Source organism: Rhinolophus sinicus, linkage group LG07 (assembly GCF_036562045.2).
Source record: "Rhinolophus sinicus isolate RSC01 linkage group LG07, ASM3656204v1, whole genome shotgun sequence".
NCBI lineage: Eukaryota > Metazoa > Chordata > Mammalia > Chiroptera > Rhinolophidae > Rhinolophus > Rhinolophus sinicus.
Genome location: NC_133757.1, coordinates 98,784,108 through 98,806,335, shown reverse-complemented (window position 1 = coordinate 98,806,335; position 22,228 = coordinate 98,784,108). Strand labels below are relative to the sequence as shown.

Sequence of the window (22,228 nt, the reverse complement as noted above, 5' to 3'; positions counted from 1 at the left end):
CCCAGCCTGAGTTAAGGAGACTGTCTCCTTAAGAAATACTTCTTGTCCAGCATCTCTTTGGCTAAAATCTGAAAATACTAACCTATTAAACCTGTAAAAAGTAGATGAGTAGCCATCTGTTAACAATGGCTGCTTCAACTACAGCGCTGTGCATCGTCTGCACCGGCAACTGAACCAGGCCCATGAACACACTATCAGGTGTCTGGGAGGACAGAAATGCCCAAGGGGACCTAAGTCACTTCTAGGTGTCGACCTGGATGCCTTGAGGCAGGGTTGCTCCTTCCAACAAAGCCCAAGCCGGGATACACAGAAAAGGGCTGCGGGATGCTTCATGGGGATAAAAGGTTCCCAGCTCGGTTTTTTTCAACTCCAAGACTACAGAATGCCAAAAGGCCTTGCTCTTCTCAGTCTTGTAGAAGCTGAGCCCTGTACCTTCTGCCAGGGAGTTGAATGAGAAAGGGAGTTGAGTGAAATAAATTGGTCGGGCCGGGCCCGGGGAGGTGGAGAGGATGTGTCTAGTAGATAAAGGACATATATGCACAAAGGCAGAGCATTAGAAAGAAGTAAATTCTGCTTGAGCGAGGAGGGCAAGTACAAAAGGATCTAGATTGCGAAGGGTAGAGACGGGGATGAGGACAAACCCATTGGTGTTTAAATAAGACCGGGGAAATATAAAACAGTTTTATCCAACGATATCTTTGTTTTTTCCACTAATGGCAACCTCACCTTCCTATTGGCATCAAGGCTGGAAGCTGGAATCTGTAGGGTTACTTTATACTCTGTTCTTTTATCCAGTTCTTCTGCGATGTAACTAGCTTCTCTCACCAACAGATTGGCTTTAACAATTTGTTCCCGTAGCTTCATCAGGCTGGTATTCAGTGCTGCTTCTCTTTAAAAAAGAAAATTAAAAAAGGGTGGAGGGATAACCATCAAACAGCACATCAGAATATTATATACTACATAGTTAAGTTAATGCCAAACTGCCAACCAAGCTTTACAACTGTCTTTTGCACACGGAATACATTACCCACACTGACCCATGCACACTCTCGTATCTGGGCTGTTATGAGCATTGGCACACACTCGTGTAACAAACAGGCCCTGGATTAGGGCAGTGCTTCGCAAACTTGACTCTGTGCACAAATCAACTGGGGATCTTGATAAACTGAAGATTTGGACTCAGTAGGTGTGTGTGTGTGTGCCTGAAATGCTACAGTCCCATCAATCTCCAAGTGACAGAGATGCTGCCGTTCTGCAGACCAAACTTAGAGTAACAAGAGGTTCGGTTAGTTAAGTACAGTCTGTAACCACGGATAAGACATTTTAGTGCAGTGCCAATCAGCCCGTACAGAGATCAAACTTGCAATCTGCATCTCATTAGCACCATGCTTTACCTACCTCAGCTAATCAGTCCAGATAACCACCTCTTTTTTTTTCCTTTTTTAAAAAAGCATCTACCCACGCTTCAGAACCTAAAGTATAATACAATGATAGAGTATAACGTCTAAGTACGTGTTCGTTCAAATCCGAAAGCCATACAAACTGAAAATGGGGGAGCACCTAACCTGCGCAGCATTAAGTAAATCGATATAAGTTGACATTCCCATTTTTTCAAAAAAAAAAAAATAATAATAATAATGCCATGTGATTCTTAGCTATACCCTTCTCTTTTAATATACTTCTTTTTAAAGTAGTGTCTAGATTTTTCCACTCTGTATCTTACCGAGGTGGGTTAAATGCACCTAATAAAGGCCCTCAGCCTCACCTACCTCTCTTCGGCCCACTGTCTCAGTCGCTGCTGAGCACTGGGTGAGTGGAAAGAGAACCTGTCCACGCTACGACAGTTCTGCTTCTCAGGAGACAGCCTTCTTCGCAGCTGCTCCAATTCATGTTCATACATAAGCCTCTGGCGCTCTAACGCAGATCGCTTTTCTTCTTCGTGCTGTTGCTCTAGGCTGTTCAATATTGACTGCATTGGATCTGAATAAGATTTTTATTAAAAAGTAAGCAATGAAAAAGGTAACTATACAACATAATTTATTTCAAATGTTATTCTATATGTCGTTTGTCATCCTAATAAAAACATGTATAACTCTTAAAGACAGTGTGGAGTAAATTTAGCTTTCCTTGCTCCTCGTAGGATAACAGTTCTGACAATTAAGTTCACAAACTCGTTGCAACAATGTGGCTAACCTTTTTTGATATCAGAGAGATTATTCATTATGAATTTGTACCAACTGGACAAACAGTTAACCAAGTTTACTACTTGGAAATGCTGAAAAGATTGTGTAAAAAGTTAGACGACTTGAGCTTTTTGCCAACAATTCATGGCTCTTGCATCACGACAATGCACCAGCTCACATGGCACTGTCTGTGAGGGGGTTTTTAGCCAGTAAATAAATAACTGTATTAGAACACTCTCCCTACTCACCTGATCTGGCCCCCAATGACTTCTTTCATTACCCGAAGATAAAGGAAATATTGAAAGGAAGACATTTTGATGACATTCAGAACATCAAGGGTAATACGACAACAGCTCTGATGGCCATTCCAGAAAAGAGTTCCAAAATTGCTTTGAAGGGGGCTTAACTTCTGCTTATAATGTCACACATGCTTATAATGCTAGGCACTGGCATCAGTGTATAGCTTCCCAAAGGGAATACTTGGAAGGTGACCGTAGTGATATTCAGCAATGAGGTATGTACCACTTCTTCTACGATAAGTTTGCGAACTTAATTGTCCGACCTCGTATAATCTAGTCTGTCAGATATATGCCAAACTGTCTTCCATACAGAAAAAGTAGGTGTATTATATGTTCCACACATAACCTAAGATACGGTTAATGCTCTAGAAATCCACGACAATCATGAGCTAGTGGCAGTCAAGTATCAAACCTGAGAAATTCTATCAATGAGAATAAAGTCTACAGTGACTTGTATATCAAGTGAGAAAGAATGAAAGTTTTTAAATAAATATAATACGTTAAAGCTAAAAACCCAAAACACTATAGAGAACAACCTAAAGATTTCCTTTTTTGTTAACACTTAAAAAGTTCTCAGTCGGAGAAAGACAAATACCACATGATCTCACTTATATGTGGAATCTACAGAATAGAATAAATGCACAGACTAATCAGAAATGGTCTCAGAGACATAGAGGAAAAACTGAGGGTTGCTAGTTGGGAGGGGGGTGGGATGAGGGAGAAGGTGAGGGGATTAGAAAGCACAATCAGTAACCACAAGATTGCCACAGGGATACGAAAGACAGTTTGGGGAATATAATCAGTAACGTAAAGGTTTTGTAGGGTATCTGATGGACACTTGTCTTATTAGGGAGACCACCTCAGGGATGATGTAGATGCCTGATCACTGCAGTGTACACCTGAAAGTGAAGCTGAACAATAATGAATGTCAACCATAATTTAATACATATATGGTCACAGGATGTGGAGTACAATGTAGGGAATAGAGTCAATGGAATTGTAACAACTATATACAATGTCATAGGGGTAGTAGATTGGGGGGGTTATCACTTTGTGAGGGGTGTAAATGTCTAACTATTACATTGTTTTGTACATCTGAAACTAATAATAATTAAAAAGAAGTTTTCAGTCATAAACACTTTTAAGTCTCCACCAACTTTAAAAGATTCTAAAATGCATAACAGATCTGCTCACCATTATGGCCCAGAGCCTTCATGGTCACCTCCATCTGTGCATATTCATAACTGAAGTTGATTTCACTGGACACCTCACTCGAGGAGTCTCCATCTACATCCAGCTGCTCGGTGTCGTTCTTCATGGAGGTGTCTTGTTCTTCGTCCTCTCGATCTGCTTTCTTTCTCTTTTTAGGCAAATTCAATCTTGGGGAAAAAATGATATTCTTTTTTAAATAAAGATATGCACTCATTCATATCATTCATTAAATGCTGGCGTTTACTAGATGCCAAGGGAATACTATGTGAGTGTAAGGCAGTTACTGCACTCAGGAAGTTCATATTCTAGTAGTAGAAATAAAACAGACACCCATGGGCAAATAATTACAACAGAGAGTGTGACACAAGGCCACGTGACTGTTACAAGCTAGGTGTTGAAGAACAGCTGAGGACCACTTAAGACTGGAATTAGGGAAGGGATGGTAGAGTAGAAAGCCATCTGACTGAGACTTAAAGGATCAGGATAAAACAGGGCACTAGGGCAAAGGGAACAGCGTGGGAAAATGTGGGAATGGACACTCATTGTCTCTGGAGAAATTATTATTGACACAACACGAGAATACACAAATTTGTATGGCAGACGTTGTGAGGGATAACGCTGGAAAGATCAACTTAACCCCAACTATGATGGGTTTAAATACAAAGCCAAGCAATTTACACTTGATTTGGTTTGAGAAGGAAAACAAATGGAAAATGTTTTCCACACACTTTGTACTCTTCTACCCTTTCGTCACTAATCAAAAGATCAAGCAAAGGATCTCCATGAGCTATTATAAAAGTCAGGTTATGTCTGAAGCACAGTCACCACTGACAGGAAGAGAAACAGACCAGGATTTTAATTTTATACACTATGCAGCCTGCCTTTCCTTGCCAACACAATATCAATTTTGTTTTTTGTATGGGAAACAATGTGTGCAGTCCCGGGTCAGATACTTTCCTTGTGAACCTCCCTGTCAGCTAAGAGGCCAATTCTACCAAATGAGACGTAAGCGGAAGGTAGCTGGGGCTCTGGGAAGACTTCTGCCATGACGTTTTTGAGGGGCTTAGCCAATGCCAACAACCATCTTCCTTCAGCTTGCTTGTTTTGTCAGAGAAATAAACGATCGATTTGAGCCACGACAGTCAAGTTTGCCATTACTTGCAGCTAAAAGCGTTGCTAAATGAAATGCAAACCTTATTTTATGGATGAGGAAACTAAAAGCACTACGTTTCCAATTAAAAAAAAAATGAACAACTAAAAAGGTAAGTATGTCAGAAAAAAAAAAAATTAATGAATTCTTATACCAGACGGCAAAACTATCATCTTCCACTGAGAAATAAAAACTATGTAAACTCAGTATTTTTCCAGAGTGTATTGTTCCTATGGCCCTCTGGATCAAACCATATAGTGAAAAAACACATATGTAGTAAATAAATACACATATAGTAAATAAATAAATAAATATGTACACAAAACAATGCATATTTTTTATGGAATTAAGGTTACTTTTCAATATACATTCTTCTATGTCAAAGTATAATCTTCAGTGATCTCCCTCTTTAAGAGCCATGAGTAATGTCATACCTGAAGAAGTGGTTGTTTCCCCATAATATCCTGTCCCCGTGGTGAAGCTGTACAGGGCTGGATACAGAAGAGCCATTTACAAATGTTCTGTGGGAGAAGAGGCCAAACAGGTAAACGATGATCATCATGTTTTATCCATTAATTTTCCCCATTAATTTTCCAATACTGTAGAGATTTAGTTACTAGGAAAAACAAAATAATCAATTCCCCAAATAAAACGTGCCCTTGGTGAAGTTTATAATTTATATTCACTTCTTGCTGATCTATCTAAAATCTTTATGGTTCTAAATATAACAGATTATTATACTCTATTGTTCAGAGTTCTAAATTTGTATATAACATATTAAGGAGTAAATATGGAACCATTACAGCCAATAATAAAAGATGGTAGCAGTACACATTACAACTAAATTGAGTTATGTCCAATCTCATGAATAAAAAGAGACAGTCAACCAACTAAACTCTAGAAATATCTATGGGTATCAATAATAAGAAACGAGACCTCTGCTAAATTCTTCTGTAACTGACTAGAGCATAGAAAAATGTCTACATCCTATCAATATATGTACGATTTATCAGGGACACTTGACTTCCTACCTTGACAATGCAGTTCAACAGAAGAAATGGTGGGTAGAAGGATATTAAGGGAATAATTTGGAGGGGCAGGAAATAGAAAATTATGCATAACACTATAAAACTGACATTCCTGTCATCATGCCTCTCTCCTGGTGAATGACTCATTTGCTTAGCTATAGGATAAAAGTCAAGTTCTTTAACTTGACATTACAGGCCCTACAAAAAGAAGCCCTATTCATGTCCTCCTTTCCTTCTTCTAGTAAACTCTCAACTCCAGCAAAATAAAACAAAAGAAGAAAAAGGTTTATGTTCTGTCTGCTACACATGATTGACTCTTCCTCCAGAGCCAGGTTTATACCAGTCCTATAAGTTGGGCTATGGTTCCAGTTCTCTCCATCCTCTGGAGTCTTACTCAGCTCTCACAGCCCACTGTGGTTTCCACTTCCTATGAAAAGGCTGTTCATCATTCCAGCCTATAGTATCTTCTTTAAATTCCTAAAGCACTTACCTGGCTTTACGTTGCTAGTTATATATATATATCTGTCTCTTCATTCACTACTTATTGTGTGTGTATATATACATATATACACACACAAAATCTTATTCTCTATCTAGATTTTACTTACTATGTGAGTTTTTAAACACTAAAATTAATTTGTCTTTATATTCCTATAGTCTGATTATTCAAAGCATGAGCTCAAAAAATATAGTTATGACAAGCGAGGACCTACTAAAATTAACAGACATTTGCCTTTATGACACAAATTCCTTCAATACAATGAGGAATTTAAGTCAAGGTTAACACCCATATAGGCTTATTTTAAAAAGCTACAGCAGTAAAGCCATATTAGTAAATAAGAAACATGAACATACTAACAGTTTTCAAAGTGTGGTCTGTGTGAGGTCCCCAAGGTCAGGCTATTTTTATAACGCTCACGTGCCCTGCTGACATCTGCGTGAGCAATGAGCAAAACTGCTGGTGTTTTAGCACAAATCAAGGCAGTCGCCCCAGACATTACTAGATATCACTGAATTATCCACAGCAATGCATTCACAATCTAAAGACAAGTTTCGTTTGTGAATGTCCTTAATGAAGCAATACAAATTATTACTTGTATTAAATCTTGACCCTTGAGTACCCAACTTTTTAAACATATGAGGTGACAAACTGAGAGGTACACAAAAAGCACTGTTAATGCAGGCCAAAGTATGACTGTCTTGAGCAAAAAACATAAACAAAGTAGTCTTCTGGCAGACATGTTCTTGCATATAAATAAAAACTCGCCTGTCACTGGGAGGAAAACTGACAGTACTTGTTGCCAAGTGTCCATTTTAAGCTTTCAAGTGAAAATAAGAGTCTGTGTCTTCCAATCAAAAAGACAGGAGCATTACTGCTGTTGAACAAGTTGGGTTACTGCTCCTGCAAAAGGAGAGCACATGCCATAGGAGCCTGGGTGTCTCAGTGAGAGGGTGCTGGGATGAACCATTGCGGGTTTGGGCTTGAGTGGAATGACTTGGCAGTGGGTCTCAGGAAGTGAGGGTTCTCTATATATCGCATGCTGCCAGAAAACAGGAGTAATTCTATCACTGGTATTTTGAAAAAATCGTACCTACATAGGGGAGATGTAGAAAGAGGATAAAGTTGTAATCGGTAAAGAAGGAGTCACTCATGTCAGCCAAAAGAAAGTGTTTGGTCTTTTGTGTGTGGCACAGTGTGGCACAGTGACCTTGGTATTTGTGTTGAAACAAAATTATTATGTGGCCTGCTTTGTCTTATCACAGCCTCAGAGTAACTTGTGTGAGGTTGTATTCTGTGAGATTATTTAATAGGAGACTAACATGGCCTAGCTTAGAGTGCCAGGCCAGCTTCTGCTTTTTTTCTTTTCCTTTCTCACTTACATACTTCACCATGAGCTTGATAACTTCACAAGTTAGACCTCATTACATGAAATCAGCAATGATATTAATGATTTTTTGATATCATATAATGAAATGGAACAACATTCGGCAGATCAATGTAAGTCAGTTAAGCATCACTTATCCCAGTTACAGATAGTTACGTAACAGGGCAATAACAGCTTTAGAGCTTAAGGAAACAAACTGACAAACATAATTTAATAACGGTATGTCTCTTCATTCATTCACTACTTACTGAGCCCGTACATCCTAGTCTTATATGACACGCTAAGGATAGAGCATGAAGAAAGGTCCTTGTCCTAAAGGAGCTCACAGTCCAATGGGATAATAAAGGTTAACAGCCCAGAAGAAGACAACACCAAGTGTTAACATAAAAAGAGGCACAAGGTACAGTGGGAATATATATTAGGAGCTCTTAATTTAGACCAAACAGGGAATTCCCCAAAGCAGATAATGACAGAGCTTAACCTTGAAGGTCAAACAGGAGTTAGCTGGCCACAGGAATGGCAGATGCAGAGTAATGGGAGTAAAAATAGGACGGGTGTAAGGATTTTGTATGAAAAATAGTAGAAAGCCACCTGGCTATCTGGTGAGTGGACAAGGAAAACCACCAACGTACTGGCTAGGGATTCCAGCCATGATCTGATGAGGGCCTTATTTGAATAAGGCCGAGGCAGTAGGTATAGAGACAAAGGGATGGGTTTAAGAAATACTAAAAAGCTAATTTAAAGGACTTGGTAACTACCTGGGTATCTTCATTAGATGAACTTAAAAAGTTAAAAAAAAGGCCAAATATCCTGTGTACCATCTGTGCTTTCTTCTTCTTAAGTGTGATTTCTTCCTCTTAAAAATTATTGTGACATTAATATTAATTAAAGCACATTACCTGGTGTTCTTTTGAGGAGTCAGCATAACCTGGCCTTCTGGCGTGATGTCTATAATACAGTGTTCAGGAAGAATTCCCATTCCACATAGTTGGATATCTTGGGAATTTGCCGAACCTATCAATGTATGTTCCTACAAAAGAATCAAGTCACTGATTAATATTGTACTCTCACATGTACAGAAACTGAAATCATCTACTCTGAGCTCTCTTCTATTGATCCATATCTTAGCTAAGAGATTTTTAAAAGTAAATGGAAAAGCAGGGGGAATTTCTGGTTTTCTCTGAAAATCATTCTATAAGTTTTATTTCCGTATAAAGAATAATGCACTGAGTTGAGTTATATCTTTTAAACCAAAAACTGCAGTTTCATATTAATGTCTATACTATATTCATTATTTTCCATTGCAATTTTGATTCCAAATATTCAATACCACTCTCAGAGTATGACCCACGTACCAAATGATGTACAATGATGTACCAAAAGTATTGGTCTAAAAATTAGTTACTTAAGTTGTATGTCACTTACCTGGTCTCAATCAAGATGAGTTAACTATGAGGATAAAATGCTATTCAAATATAAGGAGTTTGAAAAGACTAATATTATTTTATGAACCACATGGTCTCCCTCATCTTCATAAAAGATGTGGTAGATGTGTTCTTTTACTATAAACCCTAATTTCTCAACTCTCTTAGCCCCAGTCACCAGCCTCACTTTTTGGCAGGTAACTGAACAAATGGACATAAAAATCAAGCTCCTTCTTATAAGTTTCAACATCTGACTGCCCATCCATGATTATATGTTGACATGATCTGGGTGTGTCCCTAGGCCATAGCTTTTAAGGGCACATCCTCAGAGAGGTACATCCTGAACTGACAACCAGAAACAGCCAGACCATCACTCTCATATTTGAATTCCTTACACAGTACTAATTGCTCGTGGGTTTACAGTCATCTCCACAGCTGGCATGGAAACTCCACGAGAGCAGAGAACAGCCTGACCTGCTCCTCACTATAATCCAAGCACTTAACACAGGCCTGGCACATGAAGGCATTCCACAAATATGAAAGGAAAATAAATGAACCATCATTTCTTTTAGCATTCCCTTCAGACACAACGGAAGATGATTGTTTCCTTTTCTTTGCTGATGAGCCTTCTAATTATATTCTGGGTTCCAATTCTTCCCACCTCTTTAAGGCTATCAATCTCATAAAAAGGCCTCTTCCCCTCTAGTATTTTTGTTTCCCCTTTTCTGGGGGTTTCTTCTGTCAAATATACTGCAGTGGTGTTTCCAAGGAAACAAAGAGCTGGGATCCAGAACTGTCCCATGGTACTCTGTTCGATCCTGTTTAATACAAAGGACATTCCAGGCAAATGTCTACTGCTCACTGTTAGCTGAGGCATCCCAGCCAATCGCATACTTTCCTAACCTGGAGAACAAGTCCTACAAATAATGCTTTGGGATGTTCTGTAGCAGGTCTCAAGAATCTATTCCATGCCCATCTCTATTTCCCACCTTGGTTCTTCCTCCCCAGTCTTACCACACCCAAGGAAAGAGAAGTTCCAAAAGGAAAAAAAATAATCCGAAGAGAAAAAGGGCCCAAGATCACTTAAAAAAGAAGAAAACAATCCCCAAAGCACTTGGCCTTAGGCCATTTCTACTGTAACCCCTTTCCTGGTCCTAAGAGAAATTGTAGCTGGAATACTAACTGTGCCTTTGGAATCTTTTTTGTCCTGGGGGTGAAGGTGGAGAAAAGCCTTGAGCTACAACCTAGATTGGAGTTTGAGTGTAGAACCAACTCCTAGTATCACGGTCCAACACCGCACACAGGTTCATTCCCAGTCTTTGCCCTGCTCTTGTTCTCTTTGCCTGAAATGCTCTATCTTCTCTTCCTCGAAATACAAAATATCTTTCAGCAACTACTTCTAACCTCATCTTCTACTTGAAGCTTTCACTATTAGGCAACACTGACTTCTCCCACCTCTGAACCCTGATTCCACTTAGTACCCCAATTTACTGTTGTGGATGAAAAAGAAGCTCCGTGATAAATCTGACCAAAAGTAACCTCACAGGGTGATCTGATCATAAAATTCCTAACTGGGCGGGTCATGGTAGGTAGTCATGCCCCAGGCCTAGCAAAGGTTTATGTTTGCATTAAGCCAGCCCTGTCCATTGTTCTTGTATATCTAAGTTAACACACCTTTGAAATACCAGAGTAACCCTCTTTTTCAGACCCCTTGAGGCGTAACCACCCTCAAGGGAACATGTAATTTTGTTAACTATCCTGTATCTTGCTTTCTCCCACCTTCATGTAATCTTCTTTACTTAATTTCAAATGTATAAAAGAAACTGCAAAACTGTCATTCGGTTGAGATCTTGCTTCCTGGCATGTCGTCAGTTTGGCTCAAATAAACTCCTAAAAATTCCCTACAGGTTTGGCTATTCCATTGATACTATCTATTGCACAAATGTTGTTTTAAACATTATCAGAGACAAGACACTAACTCAAACATGCAATGATCTACTCCAAAGTCTACAAGAAAATTTTCATTTTTTCAACAAGTATGGAGCACCTATTTTGAGCTGGGCGATGAACCACTAGAGATAAAAGACAGACAAGGTCCCAATTATGGAGCATATACTATAAATGACAACTAAATCTCTCATTTGACCTTGTAATCTATTCTGATTTGGATAAAGATTCACTGGAATCTCAAATACTGAGTTCTAAAAGCTCAACTCTGCCAAAACTTTACTGTCTGATGCTTAAACAAGTTAAACAATAAGGTTTTGATAAGTTCTTCCTATAGTGTTCTAAATACTGCAATAAAAACAGTGATGAGAAAAAAATAAATATCATAGCTTGGTATAGAAGTTTTATCTAATCAGTAACTAAATGCTGTGACAGTACAAAGTAATCAAAATAAGATAAAGGTTCATCAGGATAGCTTTTTAGTCTATATGTCATACATGGGCATAATGACAAAAAACACTAGTTTTAGGGAAAACTTTAGCAAATACAAAGTACTACATTTAAAAATTTAGAAATAATCAAAGGATAGGAATGGCTTTTTAACCTTTCTTCATCCATTTAAATTTAATTTCACCAGAGATGATCAGTTACCGTTGTTTCTCCAAAAATAAGACCTAGCCGGACCATCAGCTCTAATGCCTCTTTTGGAGTAAAAATTAATATAAAACTCGGTGTTATGTTATGTTATGTTATGTTATGTTATGTTATGTTATGTTATATTATATTATATAAGACCCGGTCTTATATTAATTATTGCTCCAAAAGATGCATTAGAGCTCATGGTCCAGCTAGGTCTTATTTTTGGGGAAACACAGTAACTATTCTATAAATTTACTTAACCTTGCTTCCTTTATGAATCAACTATCTATGTGGCTCTTTTGAGAATCTGTCTTTGATTAGCCAAATCCTAAAAGGAGGGAAAGACAGGACATATGCGTTAGTGACATATTTCACAGGGTGCCTTTTCCTATCCTGCAAGCAAGAAAAGTAGCATATCAGTACAGCCTGTGCGATCCCTCAGCTTTCTCAGTATTTCTGAAGGGAAAGGTAAATAAGTGCTTGGGGCAACAAGAAGAAAAGTATTTGTTACTCTTTACATATGTAAATAGTCAAAATTCTTAACAAAGAAGTCAGCCTGGCGGGCATGGCTCAGTTGGTTAGAGCAAAAGCTCTGAACAACAGGGTTGCCAGTTCAATTCCCACATGGAATGGTGGGCTGCGCTCCCTGCAACTAAAGATTGAAATGGGCAACTGGACTTGGAGCTGAGCTGATCCCTCCACAACTAGATTGAAAGACAACAACTTGGAGCTGATGGGTCCTGAAGAAACACACTGTTCCCCAATGAGAGAGAGAGAGAGAGAGAGAGAGAGAGAGAGAGAGAAAATTTAAAAAGAAAAAAAAAGCAAAGCAAAATCTTTAAAAAAAGAAGTTACCCTGGCTTAAAGAACCAAGACTCTGAAGACAGCTTTTCTGGACTGGAGGTGAAGAAGGAAAGAAAAGTATCTTTCTGTCTTTTACAAATTCAAATTCTATATGAGATGAGCCACACTGCTGCCAACCAAGAACTTCTAAAATGCCACAACTGTGTCTTATTCATCTTGGGTTCCTGAAAGCCTCGCCCACAGCTCCATATGTCTAGAATGGTGGTGGCCCCTGCCATTCTGATCACCTCAGTTGGTGACTGTGAATACTGGCAAAGACAACAGGCAGTTTACTTGCAATGGGAGCTATGCTATAGGGTCCCTGTGCTTTGAAGCTGCTACTGAATCACTGCTGCAAATCCTTTCCAAGTGTGCATATGTATAATTTGCCCCCAAATCCTTCAGAATCATCAATGCTTTCCCAGCCATTAATAGCTGACTTGTGTGTGTAGTGTCAGATGGGTACTAGACTTATTGAGGTGATCACTTTGTAAGTTATATAAATGTCTCATCACCATGTTGTACACCTAAAACTAATATTTTATGTCAACTGTAACTGCAAACATTGTTTAATTATTTTAAAAAATAGCTGACTTGTGGAAAGAGTAGATCCACAACCACATAAGCCAAACAGCTCTCCTGAAAGGTTTGGTGGATATTTTAGGGGTGTGATTAGCATCAATCATACTACGATCGCATTTCTATAGTTAAAAAATATGTATCAGTATAAATGTATACACATACACATAGCAATCGATCCAGAGGATACAGATGAAATTATTAAATATTAACTGTGGTCATCTCTGGGTGTTGGAATTTGGGTGCTAATCCCCCCCTTGTTTTTCTAATATATTTATAAAAAACTTTTAGAAAAAACAGTATATTACTGCCATAATGTTTTTAGGCTCTTCACTCTAGAAGCTAGGCTCATGTAGGAATAAATCTCCAAGTTTACCTCAGAACTCCAGGCAGACCTCACTTTGCACGAGTGTGCGGAAGCATAAAAACAATTGTGCAAGGAGAGCTTAATAATAATCAATGGGGAAAATTGCAATTATTCTGTGACTTTTAAAAATGTCTGTAAAAACATTACAAATTCCCTTATTGTTATAATGTACAGGGAAATGAAAGAATAGTAAAACTAGTATTTATTTAGTATGCTATAATTTTAAAAGTAGAAACACTGAGAAGTAAAACATTTTATTTCTTTACAAAAAGCTTATCCAGAGTTGTCTGAACAGTACTTGCTGCGTTCTTCTCAATACGTAACTTACAATACAAAGGGAGCATATTTTTCCATGACTTGGCAAACTGTCACACTCCTTTCTAAGCTTCTATCATTTTATCCTCTGTGCCTTCACTGTTGCAAAATATACCGGTGAGTTCCTTATCTGAGTGTTTTCTGGTTATCACTCCCTTGAAACACCTTTATTCTTATCGTCACAACCACTTGCACTATTTACATCAGTACGTTCACCTTTACTACGCTCCTCTGGCTGAGCATCTAGCATCTCATGAGTGGCGGCAGTGTCAACATTATTTATGAAATTGTGGTAACTGGAATTTGTGTATATGGACCCGTACAAACAAAGGACTCCTGATACATGCAAATTAGATGCAGAATTACCTTGGAGTTACGTTCTGTTTATGGTTTAGCCACCGTACCTTGCCTCTGTCAGTTCTAGACAGAACACATATATGGAGGATTCTTTTCTGGAAGAGAACTATATAAATTGGGAGTAGAAAGAATGTTAGAGAGATCTTAATCCAGTGCCCTCGTTTTACAGATGGGATGTCAAAGGTCATCCAGAGATGTGAAGTCATCTGCCCAGCATCTAAATTGACTGGAGAATTTGAAAGCAAAGAAATGAAAAAAAGAAAAACGCTCGGCCTCCAAATTCCTCTATCCCACATCATGGTGTCACTTTACTGAAGCAAAAACTGTTCTTGGACTGAGCTCAGCATCCTTTTGAACGTGCTTGGTCATGAATACTCTTGTCATGGGGTTAGCTTGGGCAGTGAAGAAATCAACACTGTCTCCAATTCTGCCAGAACAGGGCTGACCACACAGTCTGAAACAGAATCCCAACACCTCCACACAAGACGACCAGAAATATTTTGACTACTCTCCAAAAGTCTTTAAATAGTTTCTTTGTTTAACTTTTTAGTTAAGGAACAGATATAAATCAGGTTTTTTCTTGTTGGGTGTGTGTGTTTGTGTGTTCCAATTTGAAATTCGCCACATCAGAAAGAAAAACAATTCATAGTTCGGAGAAATAAAAAGGGCAGACTATTGATGTCCTATTGTAATACTGCATCTCTCCTAACACGTGTGAATATCTATGGCTCAAATTCTACCACATGCTGCCAACACTGTTTAGAAGCACAGTAAGTGATGTGTAAGACAAGGGTCAGATACATAAGGTACCACAGAGAGTATCAAATGTGAAAATGGTATGTGAAATATTTTATATATGTACACTGCTTCTGTTTACATAGTGTTTCTTTACATCCAATCTCACTTACTCCTCACAGGAACCCCATGAGGTAGCCAGACAGAGAAAACTTCCATTTATAGAAGAAGCATCTGTAGCCGGGAGAGGGCAAAGGACTTGAGATCAGACATCTGTGAAGTAGTGGTACTGGACCAGAAACACAGGCCATCCCCCTCGCACTCCAGCGTTCCTCCCATTACACCACAATACCTGCGAGCACACACATGACTGTATGTATCAAAGACACGATTTAATGCACAGTGTAATAAAACGTGGTATTCAAAATTACACCAAGCAATTATCCTGGGATATTTTTGATAAAAACTGGGCAACTAGCCAATGCACCATGAATTCTTTAGTCTCTTTGGAAATGAAACCACACAATTCTCTAATTTTACAGCAGCTTCCAATTTTCCCAGCTCATTATCTTTACTTTCCTAGTCGCCTTAGTAAAACCCACACATATAGTTCCTATGGGGGGGGGGATGTCCTCCTAATATTTACTAACTTCCTGTTAGGGTCATATAGTCCATTATATAATTCATTTATGCTCTGGGCTTGATAAAAACAAGTTCGGGGAGCTCCTCGTAATTTATGTCGTGTCTTAGGATTCATCAAGTTGTCTCCTGTCTTCCTGGTAGGTCCTGCAGTTTATAGAGCTCAATGTCTGTCAGTATTTCTTTTCTTTCTGTTCCATACTCTGACATTCTCAGTCTCTACGTAACTTACTCTCTCTTTTTTTATAAGTTGATAATCCAAACTTTTTAATTTTCCTAAGAGTTAGTGGAAACACAAATTTCATATCAAGTGGTCCTAGGAACATAACTCTTCTTGTAAGCTAACAAACCACTCACAAAAAGGTGTGTTTCATACAAACCACAAAAGCTTTAGTCTACTAATGAGTAAAAAAAGGCAGAATATTTAAGTCCTATTCTAATATTCTTTAAGCTTTAAAGTTAACTACTTAACTCCACATACGCTGACAAACCACTCACAAAAAGGCATGCTTCATATAAACCACAAAAGCTTTCATCAACTAGTGAATCATTTAGTTTTAAAAGTCATTTTTTAAGCTTTAAAGTTGTCTACTTAACTTCCTACTAGTTACTATTAAATAATAGTAGCTAAGCTACTTAATTTGTTAGAAATAATATCAGAATATCACTTTTTATATCACTAGGTTGAATGACATCACCCAAAAACTTAAAAAGGGAAACTATTTCAGAAACCCAAGATGTTTCTACACTACAGCTTATTCAAATAAAAACAATTTGCTAATTCATTATTTTTGAGTAAGAGTGGTTCTCTAAGTTTTAAAACAATGTTGTGAAACACAGTTCTATTTCATGGCAGGAAATAGTAGCAAAGCCTGATACTTTACCTTTAAATAGTAAACCAGAAGTTCATTGAGAGCAGGATCAGCATTCAGATTAACAAGGAAACATTTGTCATCCCCAACTTTAATTCCAGAAGATTGAAGGGATATTCCGAGACTCTCAAGTTGTTTCTGTCGCTCCTGTAAATGTATTAAAGAAGTATTCATTCCACAGCTATTGAAGCAGTGAGATACAAAAGGTCTTACATTAGAATAATTATTGAATAACTTTATAATTCAAATATGTTAGCTTAGGACATGGTATTACAGATTGTTGCATTTTTTTCTCTTTCCAAACTATATAATTTTATTCTAATTAAAACTTTTTTATTTTTAAAAATAAAGCCATTACAAATAGCAAGCAAGTATATTATCGACTTCTCAATTTTCACTCTTAAAAATATCTAACATCTTCAATTCATCTTTTTCATTTAATTCTGTATGTATGAGGAAATGAAAGTGTGTTTTACTCAACTGTGATGTTTCTAAAAAGCCAAGTTTTCAGTACACTCTTCTGCTTGATCTCCTCAGTGACTCCCCAGCCTGCATTAAGGTCCCACTCCCTCAACAAAGTTCTCAGGGCCCTTCAATCTGGCCCACTTGCTCCCTATTGCCACATCTTGTCGCTCCTGCCCCTGAGACTGTACTGCAGTTACATGAAACATCTTCCAGGTCGCTCAAAGTGTCAAGACTGCTCTCCTGTTCAAGATTTTACTCCTGTTTTTTTCTATTGGAGCAAACTTGTTCTCACACTTGGTAACTGTTTACTTGCCCTTCTCTCTATGAAGAAATGGACCCTCTCTATCCACTGTGTACTCCTGGCACTTAGCACAATGCATACGACACAGTGAGCACTCAAAATGTTGGTCTTATAAATTCATCAAAATAAAACTTGCATATGCATTCAAGTACTATTTTCATAAGGATATGAACCTCTCTTTTTGTGTGCCTACTAGCTCTGAATGCACACCATGTATGAACGCATGCATATAGGGGGATACATGGGAACCCTGCAACCGACGCTCTGTGATTAAGGTATATGGACTGGGACAGAACAGGGTGTCTGACTATGTACAAACAGCATGTAGGAATGAGTTACAGACACCAAAGACCTTTGATTCTGAAAGACAAGACACGCTGAGTCATTTAACTAGGGCCACACAGTAAATGAGCAGTATAATTAAATTACAGCCTCAGAATTTTGCTATTTCTAGGATAGCACCCTAATTTATATGGCCACTGCAACTCGGTCAATACATCTAACCTAGAGGTATCCTATTATAAAAGTGAGGAAGGGGACATTTTGGTTCTGGGTATTTGAATCAAGTCTTTCTTCTAACAAAAAACACTATTGGGTTCTTTCAGAAGTTTTGAGTATTTTAACAATACACATTAGAGTTTTCAAGCATTCAGTTCTAAGAAATGATTATCCTTAATACAGAACCATGTTCCTAAAATGAGGAAAGCAATTCTGATGTAGCTTGTGTAGTCCTTTCTGAGGCAAGGCTCTTTTACATAGGAATGTTGATAGGTAATTACTCCAATAACAAGAAGACACATTTCTCTATAAAAATGTTTTTTGTTTGTTTGTTTGTAAACTAGCTCATGAAGTACTATTAAATGAAAAAAGACTATAGTATATCAATTTGTGCACTGGAAAAACCTGGAAGAAAGCACAAAGATATAAACAGTAGTTTTTTCTGGATGATTGGATCCCAGTTAATATAAATTTTCTTTGTAATAATCTTTCTATATTTTCTATAAGTAAATACTACTTTTGTAATACAACAGTTTCTTCTACTTACACTTGTATTCTGACTATTAATTCTCACCTTGGAAACAACAAAAAAATTGAAAGGGGCAGACCACCTCTTTAACACTTGTTATCATTTGTTTTGTTGATGATAGCTGACTCTGGGTGGTGAATACACAATGTGATATATAGATGCTGTATTACAGAATTGTGCACTTGAAACCTATATAATGTTACTAACCATTGTCACCCCAATAAATTCTAATTTAAAAAAAAGAAAGTGGCAGACCGGGTTTTGCCCAAAGGCATATTTCCCAAACCCTGAGCTATGTCAAGGGTTTGATTTCACTTCAGTGTGCGTTTCTTAATGAGACTAGAAAAGACGAAAAAAGGAGACAATTTGATATTGTAGATATGGCACAGGGCTTAGAAATTAGTCAACTTGAGTTCTGTTCATTTACTTGAATATATTACTGAACACACACTTTAAAAACAAAAAGATATAGCCTTTTTTTCTGAGGATCTTACAGTCATTAATAAAACTATACATGAAAAATTGAACAACAGTAAACTACTACATAACTTAAGGGTGAAAAGGGCACAGATAGTTTCCACAGGAATTCAGTAGCAGGGATGGTCTGTGGGGGGCTGGCCTACTAGAGGAAAATGCCACAGAGCTAGAGGCCTTACGGAGAGCCTGCATGCCTTGGAATGGAACCCCAAAAAATAATGTGAAAAGTCCTTCAAAAAAGTAATCCATTGAACTTAGTTCACCCAAATGTTCCCAAAGTTACCTGAACATAAACCATTTGTTTCCCCCAGAAGGCTTTCTTAACAATTTCTGGCTCTCCTGCCTGAAATACATTTTGGGAAACGCTGGTCTATTTTGGAAAGAGGTCAACCATCAACTGACCAGGTCTTGTGCAGTGAGAGAGAAGAAGAAAGCTCAGCAGCATTGAAGCCTGGGGGCTTGGAGAGATAAGGTACTGAATGAGGTGTCAGATAAGATCAGGCTCAGTCCCCAAAAGGGACACGTGAGAAAGGGAGAGAACAGTTAGGTAAGGAAAGATGCTCAAGATAAGATTCACTAGCTCTGCGATCTCACTTAGACCTCCCCTGCTTTGTATCAGCAAAGCAACCCAAGTACAAGAGCACTTCAAAGTCAATGTTTCACCTTCGGAGTAGCTCCAAAAGTTCACACAAATTAGTTCCCAATTGGACAACTAGTTTTTATAATTTATGAAAAACAGAAAGTGAAATATGTTATAAGAAGTAAAGTTTATACATTGGTGTATTCTCTTCTCTGTAATTTGGGGGATATGCTTTAAAATAACCCAGTGGGGGGATACAGATAAGACAAGATTGCTGCTATGTTTTTAATGAAACCTGGTGATGATGGGAACATGCGGTTATACTCTTACCAATTTTAAAATTGGCTATAATTAGTGTTTAAAAATCGACTTCAATCCTACTCTTTACTGATATAAATACAGAGGATGCCAAAAAAATGTATACACTTTACAAGAAAGGAAAACTGCATTAAAATTATAATAATATATACTGATAAGAAAAGATGAATATAAGTCACATTTCACTTCTGCAATTACAAGAGGTGCTCAGAGTGGTTACCCTCAGCGTCCAGACACTTCTGATTACTGCGAACTACTGCTTGAGCCACGTTGACCAAAGTGTCCACTTGTATCCATTTTTTTGGCACCCCCGGTATAACATCCACTTTATGCTACATAACAGTAGTCCTGTGCTACAACATCTGAGGTACAGACTGGTTCTGGAAAGCACACTTAAAGATGGAATCTACCGGGTGACAGAAGCAGTAGCAAGTTCTATATATTTGCTCATATCGGGGACAGGTGAAAACACTAGATATTTTTACCTTTAAAAAAGGAAAGGAAGAGGCATCAGTGACTTTAAAAACCTGGGTAATAATAGTCTCAGAGGGCTATTGGAGGATTAAATAAAATACTGTATTTAAAAGTGTTTAACACAGGGCCCAATACATATGTATATCCAATAAATACTGGATATTATTGTTATTATTAGTTACTACATACAAGTGGGACACTTACTCTCTTAGCTTTGGAAGAACAAACTAAGGCCAGTGAGCAGAAATGAAAGAATGAAAGAGTTCTATTAACCAGCTACTATTAGAGTTGTCCAATCATGAAAAGACTGCTTGACGGGGTACTGGACTCCACATTACCATGTTTCTAAAACAGAGGCTGAAAGCCACTGTGTAAGTCTTTTATTACGGAGACAGTTGGACGTTTTAGTATTCTGTCCAAGGCTAATGGTCCCACTGTAAGATTTAAAAACTCTATATTAAGTGTTCTAAAAATGAGAGAGAGACGGCTACCTCAGATTTAGGTATTTCGTATTACTTTTACTGAGTTGTCACATGCAAGCAAGAATCTCATAGCCTAATAGCTACTACTAATAATTTTGTGGTTTGGGAAAGTTCCTTAGGTCTACAAAGCACTTAATAGAATTTGGTGTTCAGAACCAGAGGCTACAAAACAGTTATTGCATTAAAAAAACTTTTCACAACCCTAAAAAATTATTTCTAACATAATTAACAATTAATTATGTCTTATTTTATCCTGCAAGTTATTAATGGTGCTAGATTTACCATCTTCGAAGCTGAAAATCAAACAAGGAACCAGAAACACCATGAGTTAGTCCCACTGCAGGGACCGCCCCGAGGTTTCTCGCCTTCATCAGGAAGCACCAACCTGAGCAACCTCCTCAGTCTTCCTTAATTTCTCCTCCCAGGTCACAGTCATTTCCTGGATTAGCTTCTCTGACTCTTCCAGCCGGTCTTTTAGCTCTGGAGATTTCATTGCCTATAAGCAAAATGTTTAATTCATGAAATGTCTGTACGATGCCCTGACAAAAGAATTAGATAAATCCAGGAGGACAAAAGTTACAACCTGCCTCCTCTCGGCTCTCAGGCTCGCTGAGGTCTCTGATCCACCTCAGACATAACTGACTGTCACTGACACACAGCATCCGACTATGTGAGTCCCACAAACTCATCCAGTCATCTAACATGGGTTTGAATGGAAAACGTCACTTTTTCCTTTTCCCCCAACCTATTGTTATTGTAAAGATAGTTCAAACTATCAAGGGCTTATTTTTAAAACCCCAGGAGGTCATATGTCTAGATTCCTCCACATGATTCATGCAAGTCTTTATTGATGATTATCGATGTCTTTATTTATTCAAGGGCATACGGACTAAAGGTGCACATGTTGCAAACTGGATGGTGTTAACAACAGGAACACAGAAACAAAATTTCAAAGAATCTTGATGAATTGTAAAATTATTCCTATACAAATAGGGTAAGATTCAAATGGTAAAAATACGATCAAGGCAACAGTTTTGACCATGTGTTTTACCCATTTGCTACCAGAAAACATGTTCTGACAAAGAGGGCTATGGTTCCATCCCCAGGAAAGAGTCCCACAGTGCGGGAAAACTGTAGGAACAGAAATGCTAATTAAAGCAGGGATCCCAAATCTGATATTTTATTCCTCTTTTAACAAGAGGATGAACATTCAGCTGTAGGTTAGAACTGTGCAGGTTTCAAGTCAGTAATGGAACAGAAATATCATACATTATAAAATGTTCAAGAACAGTGGAAATAGAGTACCACTAAATAGGTGGGTACTTCGGTTATAAAATATTTTTCCTACAAACATAATTAACCCACATCATGGAAAAAATAGATTATTATGGTGTGACAGACCTTAAGATTTGCATTCTGACTTCAGCCAGTGAACAAATGATACAACAAAAACCTGTTTGATTCCTCCGCCAATCAGTCTATACCCACCCTCCACCATTTTCTGCACTAAAATTAAATTACACACATTCTGTTTCAAGCCTCTCTCTTTTCCTCTCCCTTGTTCTATTATACCTCTTCTCTCGTCTGCTGCCTACACTGTGGAAAGAAATATTCTCTCAATGCCCTTTA

The 22,228-nt window shown here is 38.0% G+C and overlaps 1 protein-coding gene across 2 annotated transcripts in view; it reads right to left on the bottom strand.

The window, feature by feature from the left end:
* KIF13B (kinesin family member 13B) overlaps nucleotides 1-22,228 on the bottom strand; it is a 170,497-nt gene that overhangs the window by 76,045 nt on the left and 72,224 nt on the right. For both annotated transcript variants that reach the window (XM_074338346.1, XM_074338347.1), the window contains exons 12-18: nucleotides 20,985-21,095; nucleotides 16,488-16,622; nucleotides 8,658-8,788; nucleotides 5,279-5,365; nucleotides 3,677-3,861; nucleotides 1,770-1,980; nucleotides 727-889 (exon numbers count right to left, since the gene is read on the bottom strand). In XM_074338346.1, coding sequence (XP_074194447.1) covers nucleotides 727-889; nucleotides 1,770-1,980; nucleotides 3,677-3,861; nucleotides 5,279-5,365; nucleotides 8,658-8,788; nucleotides 16,488-16,622; nucleotides 20,985-21,095 — 1,023 coding nt within the window. The remainder of the gene's footprint in view (nucleotides 1-726; nucleotides 890-1,769; nucleotides 1,981-3,676; nucleotides 3,862-5,278; nucleotides 5,366-8,657; nucleotides 8,789-16,487; nucleotides 16,623-20,984; nucleotides 21,096-22,228) is intronic.